Source organism: Phocoena sinus, chromosome 15 (genome assembly GCF_008692025.1).
Source record: "Phocoena sinus isolate mPhoSin1 chromosome 15, mPhoSin1.pri, whole genome shotgun sequence".
In the NCBI taxonomy this organism is placed as follows: domain Eukaryota; kingdom Metazoa; phylum Chordata; class Mammalia; order Artiodactyla; family Phocoenidae; genus Phocoena; species Phocoena sinus.
In genome coordinates, this window is record NC_045777.1 from 73806170 (window position 1) to 73823635 (window position 17466).

The 17466-nt window shown below is 39.7% G+C and overlaps 1 protein-coding gene and 1 non-coding gene across 2 annotated transcripts in view; one reads left to right on the top strand and one right to left on the bottom strand.

Annotated features, from left to right (window-relative positions):
- Positions 1-17466, top strand: part of LOC116740611 (S-adenosyl-L-methionine-dependent tRNA 4-demethylwyosine synthase TYW1-like) — a 156938-nt gene that overhangs the window by 16338 nt on the left and 123134 nt on the right. Inside the window, 1 exon segment of the mRNA XM_032606367.1 lies at positions 2816-2938. Coding sequence (XP_032462258.1) covers positions 2816-2938 — 123 coding nt within the window.
- On the bottom strand, positions 15387-15458 carry TRNAD-GUC. The gene has a single exon. It is a non-coding gene; the product is annotated as a tRNA-Asp (tRNA).

Below are 17466 nucleotides of genomic sequence, written 5' to 3' on the forward strand. Positions count from 1 at the left end.
TCCTATTCAGCTCTGTCACGTCCCCTCTATGTTATTGTTGTCACAAATTATGAGTTTACATGTTGTGTGCCCATTAACATGGATTTATAGTTAGTTATTTTATGCGTTTGTCTTTTAAATCATATAGGGAAAAAGGAATTATAATCAAAAATTACAGTAATACTGACTTTTATATTTAACCTATATACTTGACTTTAATTTTCCTTTTTCTTGGTTCTGTGTTTACTTACTTTTTTTGTAAGCCTTTGGCTAATTCTCAGAGTTCTGACAAAATGACATCTGTTGGTTTTTGCTTAATTTTTAGGTGTGTCTGTGGGGGAACAAGCCCTTGGAGTTACCTACTCTGGCGTTTTTGCTGATACCACTCATAGTTTTTAACATTAAAAAAATTTAAGTTAAATATTTTTAAAATCAAAAGTAACACTTGTACATATAAAACGTCAAATAGTACTTAGAGGCTTATAATTAAACACTGTACTTCCTTGTCTATTTCTATCTAATTCTTATTTTCCCAAGGCAGCCACTTTTAATTCTTTTACCTTTTTCATTTTTATTCTTTTTTTTTTTTTTATTTTTTTTTATTTTTTTTGCTGTACGCGGGCCTCTCACTGTTGTGGCCTCTCCCGTTGCGGAGCACAGGCTCTGGACGCGCAGGCCCAACGGCCATGGCTCACGGGCCCAGCCGCTCCGAGGCATGTGGGATCTTCCCAGACCGGGGCATGAACCCATGTCCCCTGCATCAGCAGGCGGACTCCCAACCACTGCGCCACCAGGGAAGCCCCTTCATTTTTATTCTTAAATAATAGTCCCTTCTTGCTATTGATTTTTTAAAAATTTCAAAATCATACACACACACACACACACACACACACACAGCATCACTTCCCTTCCTCTTGTATGGTTGTATCACACTTTCTGTTTGGACCATTATTCATTGTCATTATTGTAACTGTGTACGTATTTGTGTATCTGCCCTATATACTAGATTATTATATTTTCATTCTTATACGCTTATTCTCCTTAAGATTATTGCTGCATTTTAAAAAAAATTTATTTATTTATATTGTATTTTTGGCTGCGTTGGGTCTTCGTTGCCACGCACAGGCTTTCTCTAGTTGTGGCGAGCGGGGGCTACTCTTCGTTGTGGTGCACGGGCTTCTCATTGCGGTGGCTTCTCTTGTTATGGAGCATGGGCTCTAGGTGCACAGGCTTCAGTAGTTGTGGCACGCAGTCTCAGTAGTTGTGGCTCACGGGCTTTAGAGTGCAGGCTCAGTAGTTGTGGTGCACGGGCTTAGTTGCTCCGTGGCATGTGGGATCTTCCTGGACCAGGGCTTGAACCCGTGTCCCCTTTATTGGCAGGCGGCTTCTTAATCACTGTGCCACCAGGGAAGTCCCCTGTTGCTACATATGTTTTGATTTCTCTATAACCATCCCTAATTCCAGAACTAACAAAACTGAAAGTTGTTTTTCAGTATCCTGTAGTTGTTATTGATTCTTGGTGGCTTCTCATGTGCCCTCTCCTGCTCCACTGTGGCGTGGCTGCCCTCTAAGCGTTGCTGCAGCTGAAGTCCTGTGTCTTCCATCCACAGCCTTCCTCTCGCCAGCTTCTTGGATTCCCTAATTCTTGTGTCTCATATCTTCTTATCTCTCCACTGACTCTTGTTTTTTTTTTTTTTTTTTTTTTTGTGGTACGCGGGCCTCTCATTGTTGTGGCCTCTCCCGTTGCGGAGCACAGGCTCCGGATGCGCCGGCTTAGCGGCCATGGCTCACGGGGCCCAGCCGCTCCGTGGCATGTGGGATCCTCCCGGACCGGGGCACGAACCCGCATCCCCTGCATCGGCAGGCGAACTCTCAACCACTGCGCCACCAGGGAAGCCCCCTGACTCTTGTTTTTTGGAGCACATTCTCCAGTAGCTCTTTGAGAAAGGGTGTTTTTAAAGGTGGATTTTCAGACTTTTCATATCTGTGAGTCTTTATCCCATCTTCACAGTTGATTGATACTTTGGCTGCGTATAGAATTCTAGATGGGAGTTATTTTCTTTCAGAAAATGGAATGCATGATCCATTGTCTTCTAGTTACGAGTGGAACCCAAGTTTAATTTGGTTCTGAATTTGTATTATATAATCTTTCTTCACCCCTCCTAGAAACCTTAAAACCTCCAAATAAAATCCCTCTAACCATCTATTCTTTGCTCCGTTCTTTCCCCCAAATTCTGTGCATGTTTTTCTTGCTTTCTCTGCTTGTACAGAACATTTTTTCTAGTTTATCTTTACACCAAGGATGCAGCCTTGTGGGGTCCCCAGCTTTGACTCTTGTCTCCTGTGTAAGAATTTCCTCCTAGTATCATCCCTTCAACTTTACCTGCTCTTCCCTTTTCCTGTCCTGCTGTCAAAATAGGTTCCACAGATTCAGCAGATACTCTCAGCTCCATTTGTCACTTACCTCCTAGGATTCCCCTTTTTAGTTCATATTTGTCCTCTTTGGATTCCTTACGTTTTTGCCAACTCCATAATACGTTTAAAATTATGCTTTTAAAATGTAGGGACTTCCCTGGCAGTCCAGTGGTTAAGACTCCGTGGTTCCACTGCAGCTTTGTAGCCATATTGTTTCTGTTGCAGCTATCAGCTCTGTCATATTATTAAGAAAGTAGCCATAGATAATGTATAAATGATGGGCTCCTTTAGATTTGGCCTGAGGCTGGCTGGCCTCTAGCCCAAAATATCTCAAGTCCATCCAGTGAACTTACAATCTGGGAAGGAATATTAGACACTTTGCTACTTTGCACAGTGTATTTCTGAAGCATTGATGTTCCAGCAGGAAGAGCCCTTTGGGAGCACCAGTGAGGAAGAGTCTGGTACTGAGGACCATCAGAGTCTAAAATCTGTCATTGATGTTGAAGACCTCGGCAAGATTATGGATCGTATGAAGAAAGAAAAGGTACTGTAATTTTGGGAAATGGTGAGCTGGGATCCGACAGTTGGTTGACATCTAGCATCTGTGTTGGTGCATAGTCCATCTGAGCTCATAATTGGACAGTTTTATTTCTTTGCCTCCTGTTTTGAGAGTTTTATACTTTTTTTGGCCGTTATAACATGAGTTTTGTGAAAATCTTTCTCAGCCCTGTGGAAATGAGCTCGTAGTAGAATAGACATAACTGAGGAAAGGGTAGATGGTTAGAGGGACTTTCCTCAGTGTTGTGGCTGAAGATGACAGGCTGAGCAGCATGATGAGATTGGTGTTGATATTCCCAGTGGAACCCTCATGTAAAAGTGCTTCCCTGTCGTAGACCGAGTGGTGTTGGGCTTAGGGATGGCACGATGGTCTGTGGGTGTTGAGGTCAGCTTAGGTGGAGGCCCTAGGAATCTAGGAAGTGTTCATCTAGGTTGTCATTGTCTTAGTTACTCGAAGAGTAAGAGAATGTATGGTGTAGTAGGGTGTTAGGCAGAGTCTAATGATCTAAAATTGAAATAACATTATATATGCAATAATATAAAAATATAAAGTCTCAATTTATGTGTGAGTTTTGGGAAATGAGAATATCCTAAGGTAAAAATGTATCGAATGCATAAGTCTTAGAAATAAAAGAAGCAAACTGTGGAAGAATCCAGGAAAACCTATGATGAAATTAACACAAACTCAAATGAAACAGTTCGGTAAGGCAGCAGGCCATAGTAAGGTAAAAAGTCAGCGCCCTTTATAGTCCCAGATAATAACCAGTTAGAAGCTGTGGTGGGAGAGGACCCCATTTACAGCAGCTACATAAAAAATAAGCACGCACATAGGGATACACTTCTGAAGAAATAATCCTAAATCTCTACGAGGAAGACTTTAAAACATTCCTGGAAGATGTAAAAGTGCCTTGAACAAATGAAAAGACCTTCCTCGTTTTTAGATATGGTGACTCAGTATTGTAACGCTGTCAGTTCTTTTAAGTTAATACATACATTTGATGCAATCCCATTAAAATTCCAGTAAGGTATTTTCTTTTGGAGCTAGACTGGTTGATTCATGTGGAAAAATAAACATGCAAGGGTAGTTAGGGAAACTTTGGCAAAAGTCATAATGAGAAAGGCTAGCCCTAGCAGGTGTTTAAACTTAACTACAAGGCATCTGTAACTGACACTGTGGTACTGGCTCCCGATGAGACAGACCAATGCAACAGAATAAAATTCCAGGAATAGATCCAAGAATATACGGAATTTCATATATGATAAAGTTGGTGTCTCTTTTCCCCAGGGGGAAGATATACTTTTAAGATAAATGATGTTGACAACTGGCTAGCTACTCATGAAAAGATAAGTTGGCTCTGAACCTCATACATACATCAGGATAAACTCCAATCTGAGTTAGATCTCCAATCAGAGATATAAATGTTGAAAAATACATAAATAATAGAATTAGATGCATTATTTAAAACTTGAAAAAAGATTTTGTATATGATCTGAAATCTGGAAACAATAAAACATTGAATATCAGTGATTTTTTAAAAAATTCACATAGCTATAGACAAAATCAAAAGACAACTTATAAAGTGAGGGAAAATATTTGCCCCTTATACTATAAAGAAGGAGTTAATTTTTCTACCATACACAGCACTCTTAAAAATTGAATGAAAAAAAAAAGGAAAAACACATGAATAGGCGAGTCTCAGAAAAACCTCTACAAATAGACTTTAAACATGAAAAAATCCTCAAATTCACTCGTAATAAAGGACATGCAAATTAAAACTACACTGATATACATTTTCTTACCTAGAAAAATAGCAGAAATTCAAAAGTTGGACAATGCACAACTGGTGAGGCTCTGTGGAAACAGGCACCCATACCTTTCTGATGGGAGTCCAGAATGGTATACCTGTATGCAGGGGCTTTGGGCAGTCTTTACCAAATTCACACGCATTTACGCGTGATCCAGCAGGCCCAGATGTATAAATTTGCCTTGAAGATACATCTTCACAAATACAAAACAGCATCTGCACAAGGTTATACCTTGCAGCAAGTATAACAAACAGCGATTGGATACTGGCTGAAAAAAGCATGATGCACCCACACAGTATAATATTGTTGTACAGCTGTGAAAAATAATAAAGTGGATCCATATGCATTAATGTGATTTCCAGGTGGTATGATTTGGAGGCTGATATGAACTTAAGATTTTTAAAAATGTACGTTTATTGTCATGTTATATTTGCAAATTTATAATTTAAATGTGCGTGTGTATAAATAATATTTTGTGGCTGTGTTTGTTGAAAGGACCTTTCATGTTCTGACACTAACTAACACCCAGTTAATTCAAATGACCTGCAGTTCAATTCAGTTCTGGCACTACCTGGAGTTAGTGTGTCAGACCCCCCATAGTCCTGTGCAAGACTGTCTCCACTTCAGTGGTAGCTGTAAGTCTAAGGGTCCACTTGGACTTCCGACCAACTGGTCATAAGTATGGGGGTTCTCATGTCCGATCCCCTCACGTTCGATAATTTGCTAGGATGACTCAACTCACTGAAAGCACTGTGTAAATCTCCCTTGATTTACAATGGTGTTATGTCCCAATCAACCCATTTTAAGTTGAAAATTTTGTAAGTCAAAAACATATTTAATACACCTAACCTATCAAACATCAAAGCTTAGCCTAACCTACCTTAAACATACTCAGAACACTTAAATTAGCCTACATTTGGGCAGAATCATCTAACATAAAGCCTGTTTTATAATAAAGTGTTGAATGTTTCATGTGATTTATTGAATAGCATACTGAAAGTGAAAGAGTGGTTATAGGGGTACAGAATGGTTTTGAGTGTATTGGTTGTTTATGCTCCTTTGTGATTGTGTGGCTGACTGGGAGCCTTGGCTTGCTGGCATCACAAGAGTGTATTGTACTGCATATGGGTAGCCTGGGAAAAGACTAAAATTCAAAATTCGAAGTAAGGTGTTTACTAAATTTGTATCGCTTTCGCAACATCAAACCATTGTAAGTCAGGGACTTACGGTTACAGTTTTGTAGCGAAGGATACAAATCAGAAACCACCAAATGGAAAGGAAGCATAGGGCAAGACCTGAGAGTGGAGGGTTGGGGAAGAGACCCAGAGTTTCTGTGCCCCCTCATCGTGGAATCTGGGCACATCACCCTCCCACCCCATCAATGTGTTTGTTCACCATCTAGGAAGCTCTCCTGAGCTTTAGTTTTTACTTTATAAATTTCTTTCTTTCTTTCTTTATTTTTGGCTGTGTCGAGTCTTCATTGCGGCGCGCGGGCTTCTCATTGCAGTGGCTTCTCTTGTTGCAGAGCACCGGCTCTAGGTGCGCGGGCTTCAGTAGTTGTGGCACATGGGCTCAGTAGTGGCTTGTGGGCTCCAGAGCGCAGGCTCGGAAGTTGTGGTGCACAGGCTTAGTTGCTCCATAGCATGTGGGATCTTCCCGGACCAGGGCTCGAACCCATGTCCCCTGTGTTGGCAGGTGGATTCTTAACCACTGTGCCACCAGGGAAGCCCTCTACTGAGCTTTAGCATCCAGAATTTTTATTGGGGTTTCATTATGTAGGCATGATTAATTAGATCATTGGCCAGGTGTTTGAACTCAATCTCCAGCCAGCCTCCCCTCCCCCTCATGTCTCTGGAGATCCAGCTGGCCCAAAGTTGCATTATGTGATTGTCTTCTGGTGACCAGCTCTCTTCCTGAAGCTATCTAGGGGCCCACTGTGAGTCACCTCGTTAGCATAACAAAGACACTTCTGTCTCTTTAGGAAATGCCAGGGTTTTTTGAAGCTCTGTGTCAGGAGCTAGGGACAAAGACCAGATATATTCTTTATTGTGCCACAGACCTAGAAACAAACAGAGTAAGCACTCAGATCTTGTTTTCTAAAATCATTACCCTACTAAAAGGAACTAGGGCTCCTTGAAGAAATGGCTGATTCCAGGGTTGGGGAAGGGAGTGTAACAGATGAGCCTGGGATGTCTTGTTGAGTAGGTAGGTCCTCAGTGTCCAAAGGATATAGCTTGAGGAGTTTCTCACAGGCCAAATATGGGGCAGTTTGAACATCAAAAATCAACATAATAATGAACATAATGGATTATATTACATCAAATTAAAAAAAAATCCTTGTGCTACTCAAAAAAAAAGGGAGGCACAGGAGAAAGTTTGTTTTTTTGGACTTTTTTTTTTTCTTTTTAACATCTTTATTGGACTATTATTGCTTTACAATGGTGTGTTAGTTTCTGCTGTATAATAAAGTGGATCAGCTATACATATACATATATCCCCATATCTCCTCCCTCTTGCGTCTCCCTCTCACCCTCCCTATCACACCCCCTAGGTGGTCACAAAGCACCAAGGTGATCTCCCTGTGTTATGTGGCTGCTTCCCACTAGCTATCTGTTTTACATTTGGTAGTGTATAAAGTCCATGCCACTCTCTCACTTTGTCCCAGGTTACCCTTCCCCCTCCCCGTTTGCTCAAGTCCATTCTCTATGTCTGCATCTTTATTCCTGTCCTGCCCCTAGGATTTTCAGAACCTTTTTTTTCTTTTTAGATTCCATATATATGTGTTAGCATACAGTATTTGTTTTTCTTTTTCTGACTTACTTCACTCTGTATGACAGTCTCTAGATCCATCCACGTCTCAACAAATGACCCAATTTCGTTCCTTTTTATGGCTGAGTAATATTCCATTGTATGTATGTACCACATCTTCTTTATCTGTTCGTCTGTCGATGGGCATATAGGTTGCTTCCATGACCTGGCTATTGAAAGTACTGCTGCAATGAACATTGGGGTGCATGTGTCTTTTTGAATTATGGTTTTCTCTGGGTAAATGCCCAGTAGTGGGATTGCTGGATCATATGGTAGTTCTATTTTTAGTTTTTTAAGGAACCTCCATACTGTTCTCCATAGTGGCTGTATCAATTTACATTCCCTCCAACAGTGCAAGAGGGTTCCCTTTTCTCCACACCCTCTCCAGCATTTGTGATTTGTAGGTTTTCTGATGATGCCCGTTCTTACTGGTGTGAGGTGATACCTCATTGTAGTTTTGGTTTACATTTCTCTAATAATTAGTGATGTTGAGCATCTTTTCATGTGCTTGGCCATCTGCATGTCTTCTTTGGAGAAATGTCTATTTAGATCTTCTGCCCATTTTTGGATTGGGTTATTTGTTTTTTTAATATTGAGCTGCATGACCTGTTTATATATTTTGGAGATTAATCCTTTGTCCGTTGATTTGTTTGCAAATATTTTCTCCCATTCTGAGGGTTGTCTTTTCGTCTTGTTTATGGTTTCCTTTGCTGTGCCAAAGTTTTGAAGTTTCATTAGGTCCCATTTGTTTTTCATTTTTATTTCCATTACTCTAGCTAGGTGGATCAAAAAAGATCTTGCTGTGAGTAATGTCAGAGTGTTCTTCCTATGTTTTCCTCTAAGAGGTTTATAGTGTCTGGTCTTACATTTAGGTCTCTAATTCATTTTGAGTTTCTTTTTGTGTATGGTGTTAGGGAGTGTTCTAATTTCATTCTTTTACATGTAGCTGTCCAGTTTTCCCAGCACCACTTATTGAAGAGACTGTCTTTTCTCCAATGTATATCCTTGCCTCCTTTGTCATAGATTAGTTGACCATAGGTGTGTGGGTTTATCTCTGGGCTTTCTATCTTGTTCCATTGATCTATGTTTCTGTTTTTGTGCCAGTACCAGAGTGTCTTGATTACTGTAGCTTTATAATATAGTCTGAAGTCAGGGAGTCTCATTCCTCCAGCTCTTTTTTTTCCCTCAAGACTGCTTTGGCTATTCGGGGTCTTTTGTGTCTCCATACAAATTTTAAGGGTTTTTTGTTCTAGTTCCATAAAAAATGCCATTGGTAATTTGATAGGGATTGCATTGAATCTGTAGATTGCTTTGGGTAGTAGAGTCATTTTCACAATGTTGATTCTTCCAATCCAAGAACATGGTATGTCTCTCCATCTGTTTGTGTCATCTTTAATTTCTTTCATCAGTGTCTTATAGTTTTCTGCATACAGGTCCTTTGTCTACCTAGGTAGGTTTATTCCTAGGTATTTTATTCTTTTAGTTGCAGTGGTAAATGGGAGTGTTTCCTTAATTTCTCTTTCAGATTTTTCATCGTTAGTGTATAGGAATGCAAGAGATTTCTGTGCATTAATTTTGTATCCTGCAACTTTACCAAATTCATTGATTAGCTCTAGTAGTTTTCTGGTGGCATCTTTAGGATTCTCTATGTATAGTATCGTGTCATCTGCACACGGTGACAGTTTTACTTCTTCTTTTCCAATTTGTATTCCTTTTATTTCTTTTTCTTGTCTGATTGCCATGGCTAGGACTTCCAAAACGATGTTGAATAATAGTGGTGAGAGTGGACATCCTTGTCTTGTTCCTGATCTTAGAGGAAATGCTTTCAGTTTTTCACCATTGAGAATGATGTTTGCTGTGGGTTTGTCATATATGGCCTTTATTATGTTGAGGTAGGCTCCCTCTGTGCCCACTCTCTGGAGAGTTTTTATCATAAATGGGTGTTGAATTTTGTCAAAAGCTTTATCTGCATCTATGGAGATGATCATATGGTTTTGTTTTTTTTAAAGATTTTTTTGATGTAGACCATTTTTTAAAAATAATTAATTAATTAGTATTTAATTTTGGCTGTGTTGGGTCTTCGTTTCTGTGCAAGGGCTTTCTCCAGTTGCGGTGAGCGGGGTCCACTCTTCGTCATGGTGCGCGGACCTCTCACTCTTGCAGGCTCTCCCGTTGCGGAGCACAGGCTCCAGATGCGCAGGCTCAGTAGTTGTGGCTCACGGGCCTAGTTGCTCTGCGGCATGTGGAATCTTCCCAGACCAGGGCTCAAGCCCGTGTCCCCTGCATTGGTAGGCAGATTCTTAACCACTGTGCCACCAGGGAAGCCTGATCATATTGTTTTTATTCTTCAATTTGTTAATATGGTGTATCACATTAATTGATTTGCGTTTATTGAAGAATCCTTGCATCCCTGGGATGAATCCCACTTGATCATGGTGTATGATCCTTTTAATGTGTTGTTGGATTCTGTTTGCTAGTATTTTATTAAGGATTTTTGCATCTATATTCATCAGTGATATTGGTCTGTAATTTTCTGTTTTTGTAGTATCTTTACCTGGTTTTGGTATCAGGGTGATGGTGGCCTCATAGAATGAGTTTGGAAGTGTTTCTTCCTCTGCAGTTTTTTGGAAGAGCTTGAGAAGGATGGGTGTTAGCTCTTCTCTAAATGTTTGATAGAATTCACCTGTGAAACCATCTGGTCCTGGACTTTTGTTTGTTGGAAGATTTTAAATCACAGTTTCAATTTCATTACTTGTGATTGGTCTGTTCATATTTTCTATTTCTTCCTGGTTCAGTCTTGGAAGGTTATACCTTTCTAAGAATTTGTCCATTTCTTCCAGGTTGTCCATTTTATTCGCATAGAGTTGCTTGTAGTAGTCTCTTAGGATGCTTTGTATTTCTGCGGTGTCTGTTGTAACTTCTCCTTTTTCATTTCTAATTCTATTGATTTGAGTCCTCTCCCTCTTTTTCTTGATGAGTCTGGATAATGGTTTATCAATTTTGTTTATCTTCTCAAAGAACCAGCTTTTAGTTGTATTGATCTTTGCTATTGTTTTCTTTGTTTCTATTTCATTTATTTCTGCTCTGATCTTCGTGATTCCTGTCCTTCTGCTAACTTTGGGTTTTGTTTGTTCTTTTTTAGTTCTTTTAGGTGTAAGGTTAGATTGTTTGAGATTTTTCTTATTTCTTGAGGTAGGCTTGTATAGCTATAAACTTCCCTCTTAGAACTGCTTTTGCTGCATCCCATAGGTTTTGGATCGTCGTGTTTTCATTGTCATTTGTCTCTGGGTATTTTTTGATTTCCTCTTTGATTTCTTCAGTGATCTCTTGGTTATTTAGTAACGTATTGTTTCACCTCCATGTGTTTGTGGTTTTTACGTTTTTTTCCCTGTAATTCATTTCTAATCTCATAGCGTTGTGGTCAGAAAAGATGCTTGATATGATTTCAATTTTCTTAATTTTACTGAGGCTTGATATGTGACCCAAGATGTGATCTATCCTGGAGAATGTTCCTTGCGCACTTGAGAAGAAAGTGTAATCTGCTGTTTTTGGATGGAATATCCTATAAATATCAATTAAATCTATCTGGTGTATTGTGTCATTTAAAGCTTCTGTTTCCTTATTTATTTTCATTTTTTATGATCTGTCCATTGGTGTAAGTAAGGTGTTAAAGTCCCCCACTATTATTGTGTTACTGTTGATTCCCTCTTTTATAGCTGTTAGCAGTTGCTTTATGTGTTGAGGTGCTCCTGTGTTGGGTGCATGTATATTTATAATTGTTATATCTTCTTCTTGGATTGATCCCTTGATCATTATGTAGTGTCCTTCCGTGTCTCTTGTAAGGAGAAAGTCTTTACAGAAGGTTTACAGATTATAAATAAAGAGGGCATGATAGAATTAGAAAATTACCTGTTTGCAGTCCCTAGTGTAATAATTGATTTAAGCAAGGATTAGGTGAAATGTCTTTGAGCAACAGATATTGACATAGTCTCAAAACATCATGCCAGGAACTAAACCACTTAGACGTGCCAAAAATAAATAAATCAGTGGGGAAAAAAAATTCCCCGTAAATTATTTACTAAGCATAAAGGGAAAAATGTACGTTTACAAAGAATCAAATTTGACATCATCATTTATGTTACAACTTGACCTTATGTACCTCCTGATATGATCTGTAGCAAGGTATATATGACATCATCTATGCAATTTTGTGTCAAAAAAGTTTAACCTGAATCTAATGGGGAAACAATCAGACAAATCCAGAATGTGGGACAGTCTAGGAGACAACAGGCCAGGCTCTTTAAAGAGTCTATGTTGTAGACAGTAACAGCAACAATAAAACTTGGGGTGGGTACTAAGATTTTAAAAGACTAATGAAATATAAACAAATGCATTGTATAAACTTTGATCTTGAATCAAAGAGAAATGGCCATTGTCTTGACATTTGGGGACATTTGAATTGAATTTTCTATTGGGTAATATTAGATTTATGTTAATTTTTCTCATTGTAATAATGGTGTTGTAGTTCTGTAGGTTCATATCTTTTTCTTGGAGCTGAATTTTGCAGTAATTTAAAGGTGAGGTGCTGTGGTGTCTGCAACATACTTTCAAGTGGTTTAGCAAAATTTTGTTTTTATACATAACACACACATACATACATGTGCATAACATGTGTGTGTGTGTGTGTTTATAGATAGATATTGATCAAGCAAAAGTAGTGAATTTAGGTGAAGGGAATGTGGGTTTTCATTGTACCTTTCAACTTCTCTGAAGTTTTCAAGATAAAGAGTGTCAGGGGAACTATTTTCCTATGCCCACAAAATAAAACAAAAAAAACCCTAGTATCAGCTGGATTATGAATTATTTATGATATTGCCATATGAGAATATCTACCTTTTTTTTTTTTTTTTTTTTTTGCGGTACACAGGCCTCTCACTGTTGTGGCCTCTCCCGTTGTGGAGCACAGGCTCCGGACGCGCAGGCTCAGCGGCCATGGCTCATGGGCCCAGCCGCTCCGCGGCATGTGGGATCTTCCCGGACCGGGGCACGAACCCGCGTCCTCTGCATCGGCAGGCAGACTCTCAACTACTGCGCCACCAGGGAAGCCCCTCTACCATTTTTTGATAGGACTAGTTGGTGAATAACTAGTTTTGAATTATATAAAAGTCTTGAGTACTTATTATATCTGTAAAACATGAAGACCTTCTAATTTTACTCTGGGTAGACTCATACCATAGCAAATGGTAATTTAAGGAAACAAATTTAACGATTATTTATTTAATTTTTACTAGTTAAAATTAAAAATTTTTTTCACTGTAGGGACTTCCCTGGCAGTTCAGTGGTTAAGACTCTGTGCTTCCACTGCAGGGGGCGTGGGTTTGGTCCCTGGTCGGGGAACTAAGATCCCACAAGCTGAGTGGCTCAGCCAAAAAAAATTAAATTAAATTAAATTAAAAAAATTTTTTTTCACTATAAATTAACATACTTGTAATAATGAAAATTTGGAAAATAGAGAAAGGGCAAAAACCTACCAGTAATTCCATCTCCTCATAAAAAATCACTATTAATAAATAAATATTGGAATAGTTATTTAAATTTTATCTCATATGCACCTAAATTTCTATTTTTTAAAAAATTAATTAATTTATGGCTGCATTGGGTCTTCGTTGCTGTGTGCAGGCTTTCTCTAGTTTCAGAGAGCACGGGCTACTCTTCGTTGTGGTGTGTGGTCTTCTCATTGCGGTGGCTTCTCTTGTTGTGGAGCAGGGGCTCTAGGTGTATGGACTTCAGTAGTTGCGGCACGCGGGCTCAGTAGTTGTGGCTCACTGGCTCTGGAGTGCAGGCTGAGTCGTTGTGGTGCACGGGCTTAGTTGCTTTGTGGCATGTGGGATCCTACTGGACCAGGGCTCAAACCCGTGTCCCCTGCATTGGCAGGCAGATTCCTAACCACTGCGCCACCAAGGAAGTCCCTAAATCTCTATTTTATTATAAAAATATTTATCATATTCTTCAGACAGTCTTTATAACCTTATTTTAAAAATCTTTATTTTTATTTTATTTCTAAAGTAATAAATACTGGTATAGTCTATGTTACAACAAGGATTACTTTTGGGAAATATTGTAAAAGCTGCTTTATTTTGAGTTTTACTGTCCTTTTTCAACCTGCATGGGAGGGAGACCCCTTCCCCTGTCTTGGGATGAAAACTCTGGTGGACTCCATGACTTTTCTGGTCATTTTTGGTCATAAAGTATGACAGGCACTTTAAGGTACAAAGTCTTAATTTGGCGGTAGAATGTCCAGTCCTATGTAATACTAAGTAATACTAAATAAACGCAGTCCAAGTTTCCAGTTTAATTCAGAGTGAAACTCCTCCCCTCCTTACTGTCTGCTCTCTGGCCTATTTGCTAGTAGCTATTTTATAATATCTCCTTAGGGTTTGGGGCATGGATGGGGGAAGCAGGAGATAAAGAGAAGTGGGGAAGTTCTTACTTGGCACTGTCACAAGGGGACTTTGTGCGCTCTCGTTGTCAGGTGTTTAAACTTGGCTCTTCTTCCAGGCAGCGTGTTTAGCGCTCCTTTGGAGACGTTGTCCGTGGCTGTCTCCACACCTGGCGCCTTGCACTGAGCACGTGTACTCTGAGAAGTGTGCTTCCGATGGTCCTCATTCCTTCCTCGGGGCCCTGTACCTCTGGTTTCCCCTCTTTTGAGGTCTTTCGTCTGTTCTCTCTGGTTGCCCAGTGGGTCAGGATCGAAGATCTCCCCTACCCCTACCCCGCTCCCAAGGGAATGCTCCTGAGTTCTTTATTCTGGGAGCACAGGCTGGTTCCTCTCCAGCAACAGTGCTCACTTGCTAAAGCAACTAGTCGGGCCTTCTGCTCTCTGGATTTCCCGGGCAGGAGTCATTCACCAGTCTGAGTGCAGAGGATACATAGCAGCTTCTTTGAGGTTCCTGGGGTTTGAGGTGAGAACACAGCCCTCCACCCCCAAACATCTCTTCATTTGAGGCAGATGAAAGGAGCTCCAAATACCTTTCTAATATTCTCTGAAGAAATCCTCAAAACTCCTCTCTTGTTATCTCCGTACTCTCTACCCTTTCATATCCTTGATGTCAGGGAGGCACTTTTCAAGTTCTTAAACTTGTTCTCAGATATTTCCTTTGAAAATTTAATTTTTTTTTTTTCCCCAATTTATCTTTTGGCCGTGCTGCATGGCATGTGGGATCTTAGTTCCCCGACCAGGGATCGAACCCATGTCCCCTGCATTGGAAGCGCAGAGTCTTAACCACTGGACCACCAGGGAAATCCCATCCTTTGAAAATTTTTATAACTTGATCTGACCCTCTCTTTGGAGTTTCATTTAATTTAATACTCTGTTTACATATGTTTAAAAAACTCAAAGAATACAGTCCTCTGTCCCTATTCTTCTTAAATGTACTTTTCACAGGTCACTGCAGTTTACACTTTGACACTATTCTTCCAGGTATTTTACTGCCTTTACAAACACACCTGCATTTTGGTATAACTTCGTTTTTTGGGCTACACAGAATAATTTTGTACTCCAAGTCTACAGACTACTTTTTTCCATTTAACATGACAGGTTTCCAGTCCTGTGATAGAGATCTGCCTAATTAATTTTAATGTTTATGTAGTAGTCCACAATTATGTCCCATAGTTATTTGACTCTTGTTGATTAACATTTAGGTGTTTCCTGATTTCTATAATGAGCACTCTCTTTTTTTAAAAAAAACCTATTTTAATTCCTAAATTGTACTTTTTTTTTTTTCTTTTTTCTTTCGGTTGTGCCATGTGGCTTGTGGGAGTTCCCTGACCAGGGATTGAACCTGGGCCACAGCAGTGACAGCGCTGAATCCTAACCACTAGGCCACCAGGGAACTCCCTATAATGAACACTCTTGCTCTTATATTTTTCATGACTGATAAACTTATCTTGAGTAAATTTGTAAAATTGAAATTTCTGGATCAAAGAGAATTTTATAATTTTGATGATATTTCTAAATTGCCCTGTAAAAAGCTGAAAACATTTTAATTTCTTCTTACTGCATGAGAGAGATGAGAATTCCTGTTTCTCTAAACCCTTGCCAACCCCCAGGTGTTCTCAATCTTTTAAATCTTACCAACCTGAAAGGTGAAAAATAATAACCTTAAAAAATAATAATTTGCATTTCTTTAATTTTGAGTGAGATTGAATGTATTTTTTTCCTGTGAAGCATCTCTGTCTACCTGGAGTTAGACAGACTACAAAGTCTGAGGGCACAGTTCCTGAGACTGCTTTCACTTCTGACACCAACTGCAAGTTTGGGGGGTCCTAAAAACCTCCCTCAGATTCAGTCATTTGCTAGAAAGACTCACAGAACTCCCTGAAAGCTGTCACCCTCATGATTACGGTTCATTGCTAGGAAGGGGTACAGGAAAAGCAGCCAAAGGAGGAGATGCATAGAGCAGAGTCTGGGAAGCATTCATTCATTGTCCTCAGGATGTGCTACCCTCTCAGCACGGATGCGTGACATAACACGTGGAGCATCGCCAACCTGGGAAGCTCACCTGAGCTTCGGTGTCCAGAGTTTTTATGGGGGCTTCATTATGTAGGCATACCTGATTGATTGATTGCTCATGGGGTTGGATCCAGCCTACAGCATAGTACCCCCAAAATTTGGCGTGAGTCACCCTAATAGCATAAACTGTCAAGTGCCTCTGAAGGGCCCACCATGAATAAAGATACTCCCAACACTCAGGAAGTTCCAGGGGGTTAGAGGTTACTTTCCAGGAACTGGGGAGAGGCCAGACTTCTGTTTGGGCAAGGCCACATTCTTTACTACACACTGTCCTATGCCCATTCTTATATTGGGATATTTGATTCCTTTTGTAGAGATCATAACCCAAAAATACTCTATGAGTGTAAAACTAAACTATAGAATCCAAAATTATTTTCCGAATTTAAAATTATGATTGTTCCTGTCGCAGCATTTTGTTACTTATTTCCTAATACTTTGTCTGTGTGTTGGTGTTGTCGCTGTCACTTTTAATAGCTTTTGTATTTTAGAAGCCCTGGCAGAGGAGCTGTTAAGAATGACAGGTTTGTGGGAGGTAGGTTCAGGGCCTGGGCCAGCCAGTTTGTAACTTGGCGCTCTTAGGGCAAAGCTTAATCTTCTCTGGCCTTAATCCCCGTGTCTGAGAAACGTGGACCATAACCTCTGCCTTCCTCACAGTGTTGTTGAGAGTCAGATAAGAACTGTGCATGAAAATGCATTACAGTCTCTGAGAGCCTGAGAGATTAAAATGAGAAGTAAATATGCTTAGACATTTTAAATTTGCTTATGCATTCTGCTAGAGTTGGTCGTTTAGTCTGTTTTCAGGTTTTCTGCTGTTGTAATTAGCACTGGTCTGAGACCTTTTTTACTTAAAAGAGAGTGTTGATATTTTCTTGGTTTATATTTTCCCCAAGTTGAGATACTGGGTCAAAGCAAATATATAATTGTATGACTCTTAATAAAAATTGGAGTGATTTTAAAAGGTTAAACTGTCTTGAAATGGGATAGATTTCAGTGCATGAGATGCCTGATTTAGGTAGATTTCTGGATCTTCCAAGTTAAGAGAAGATATTTATAGCTTTATTTGTAGTGGGTGAAGAGTTTGGGACAATTTTTTTTCCAACTTCATTGAGATATGATTGACAAATAAAATTTTATGTACTTGGGTTGTACAATGTGATTTTTTTTTTAGGGTGTGTAATGTGACGTTTGATATGTGTGTACAATGCTTAACCACAGCCCACACATCCCCACTTCATATTGCTAACATTGTGTGTGTGTGTGTGTGTGTGTGTGTGCGCGCGTGCGCGCTGAGAACACACAAGATGTACTTTCAGCAAATTTCACAGGTA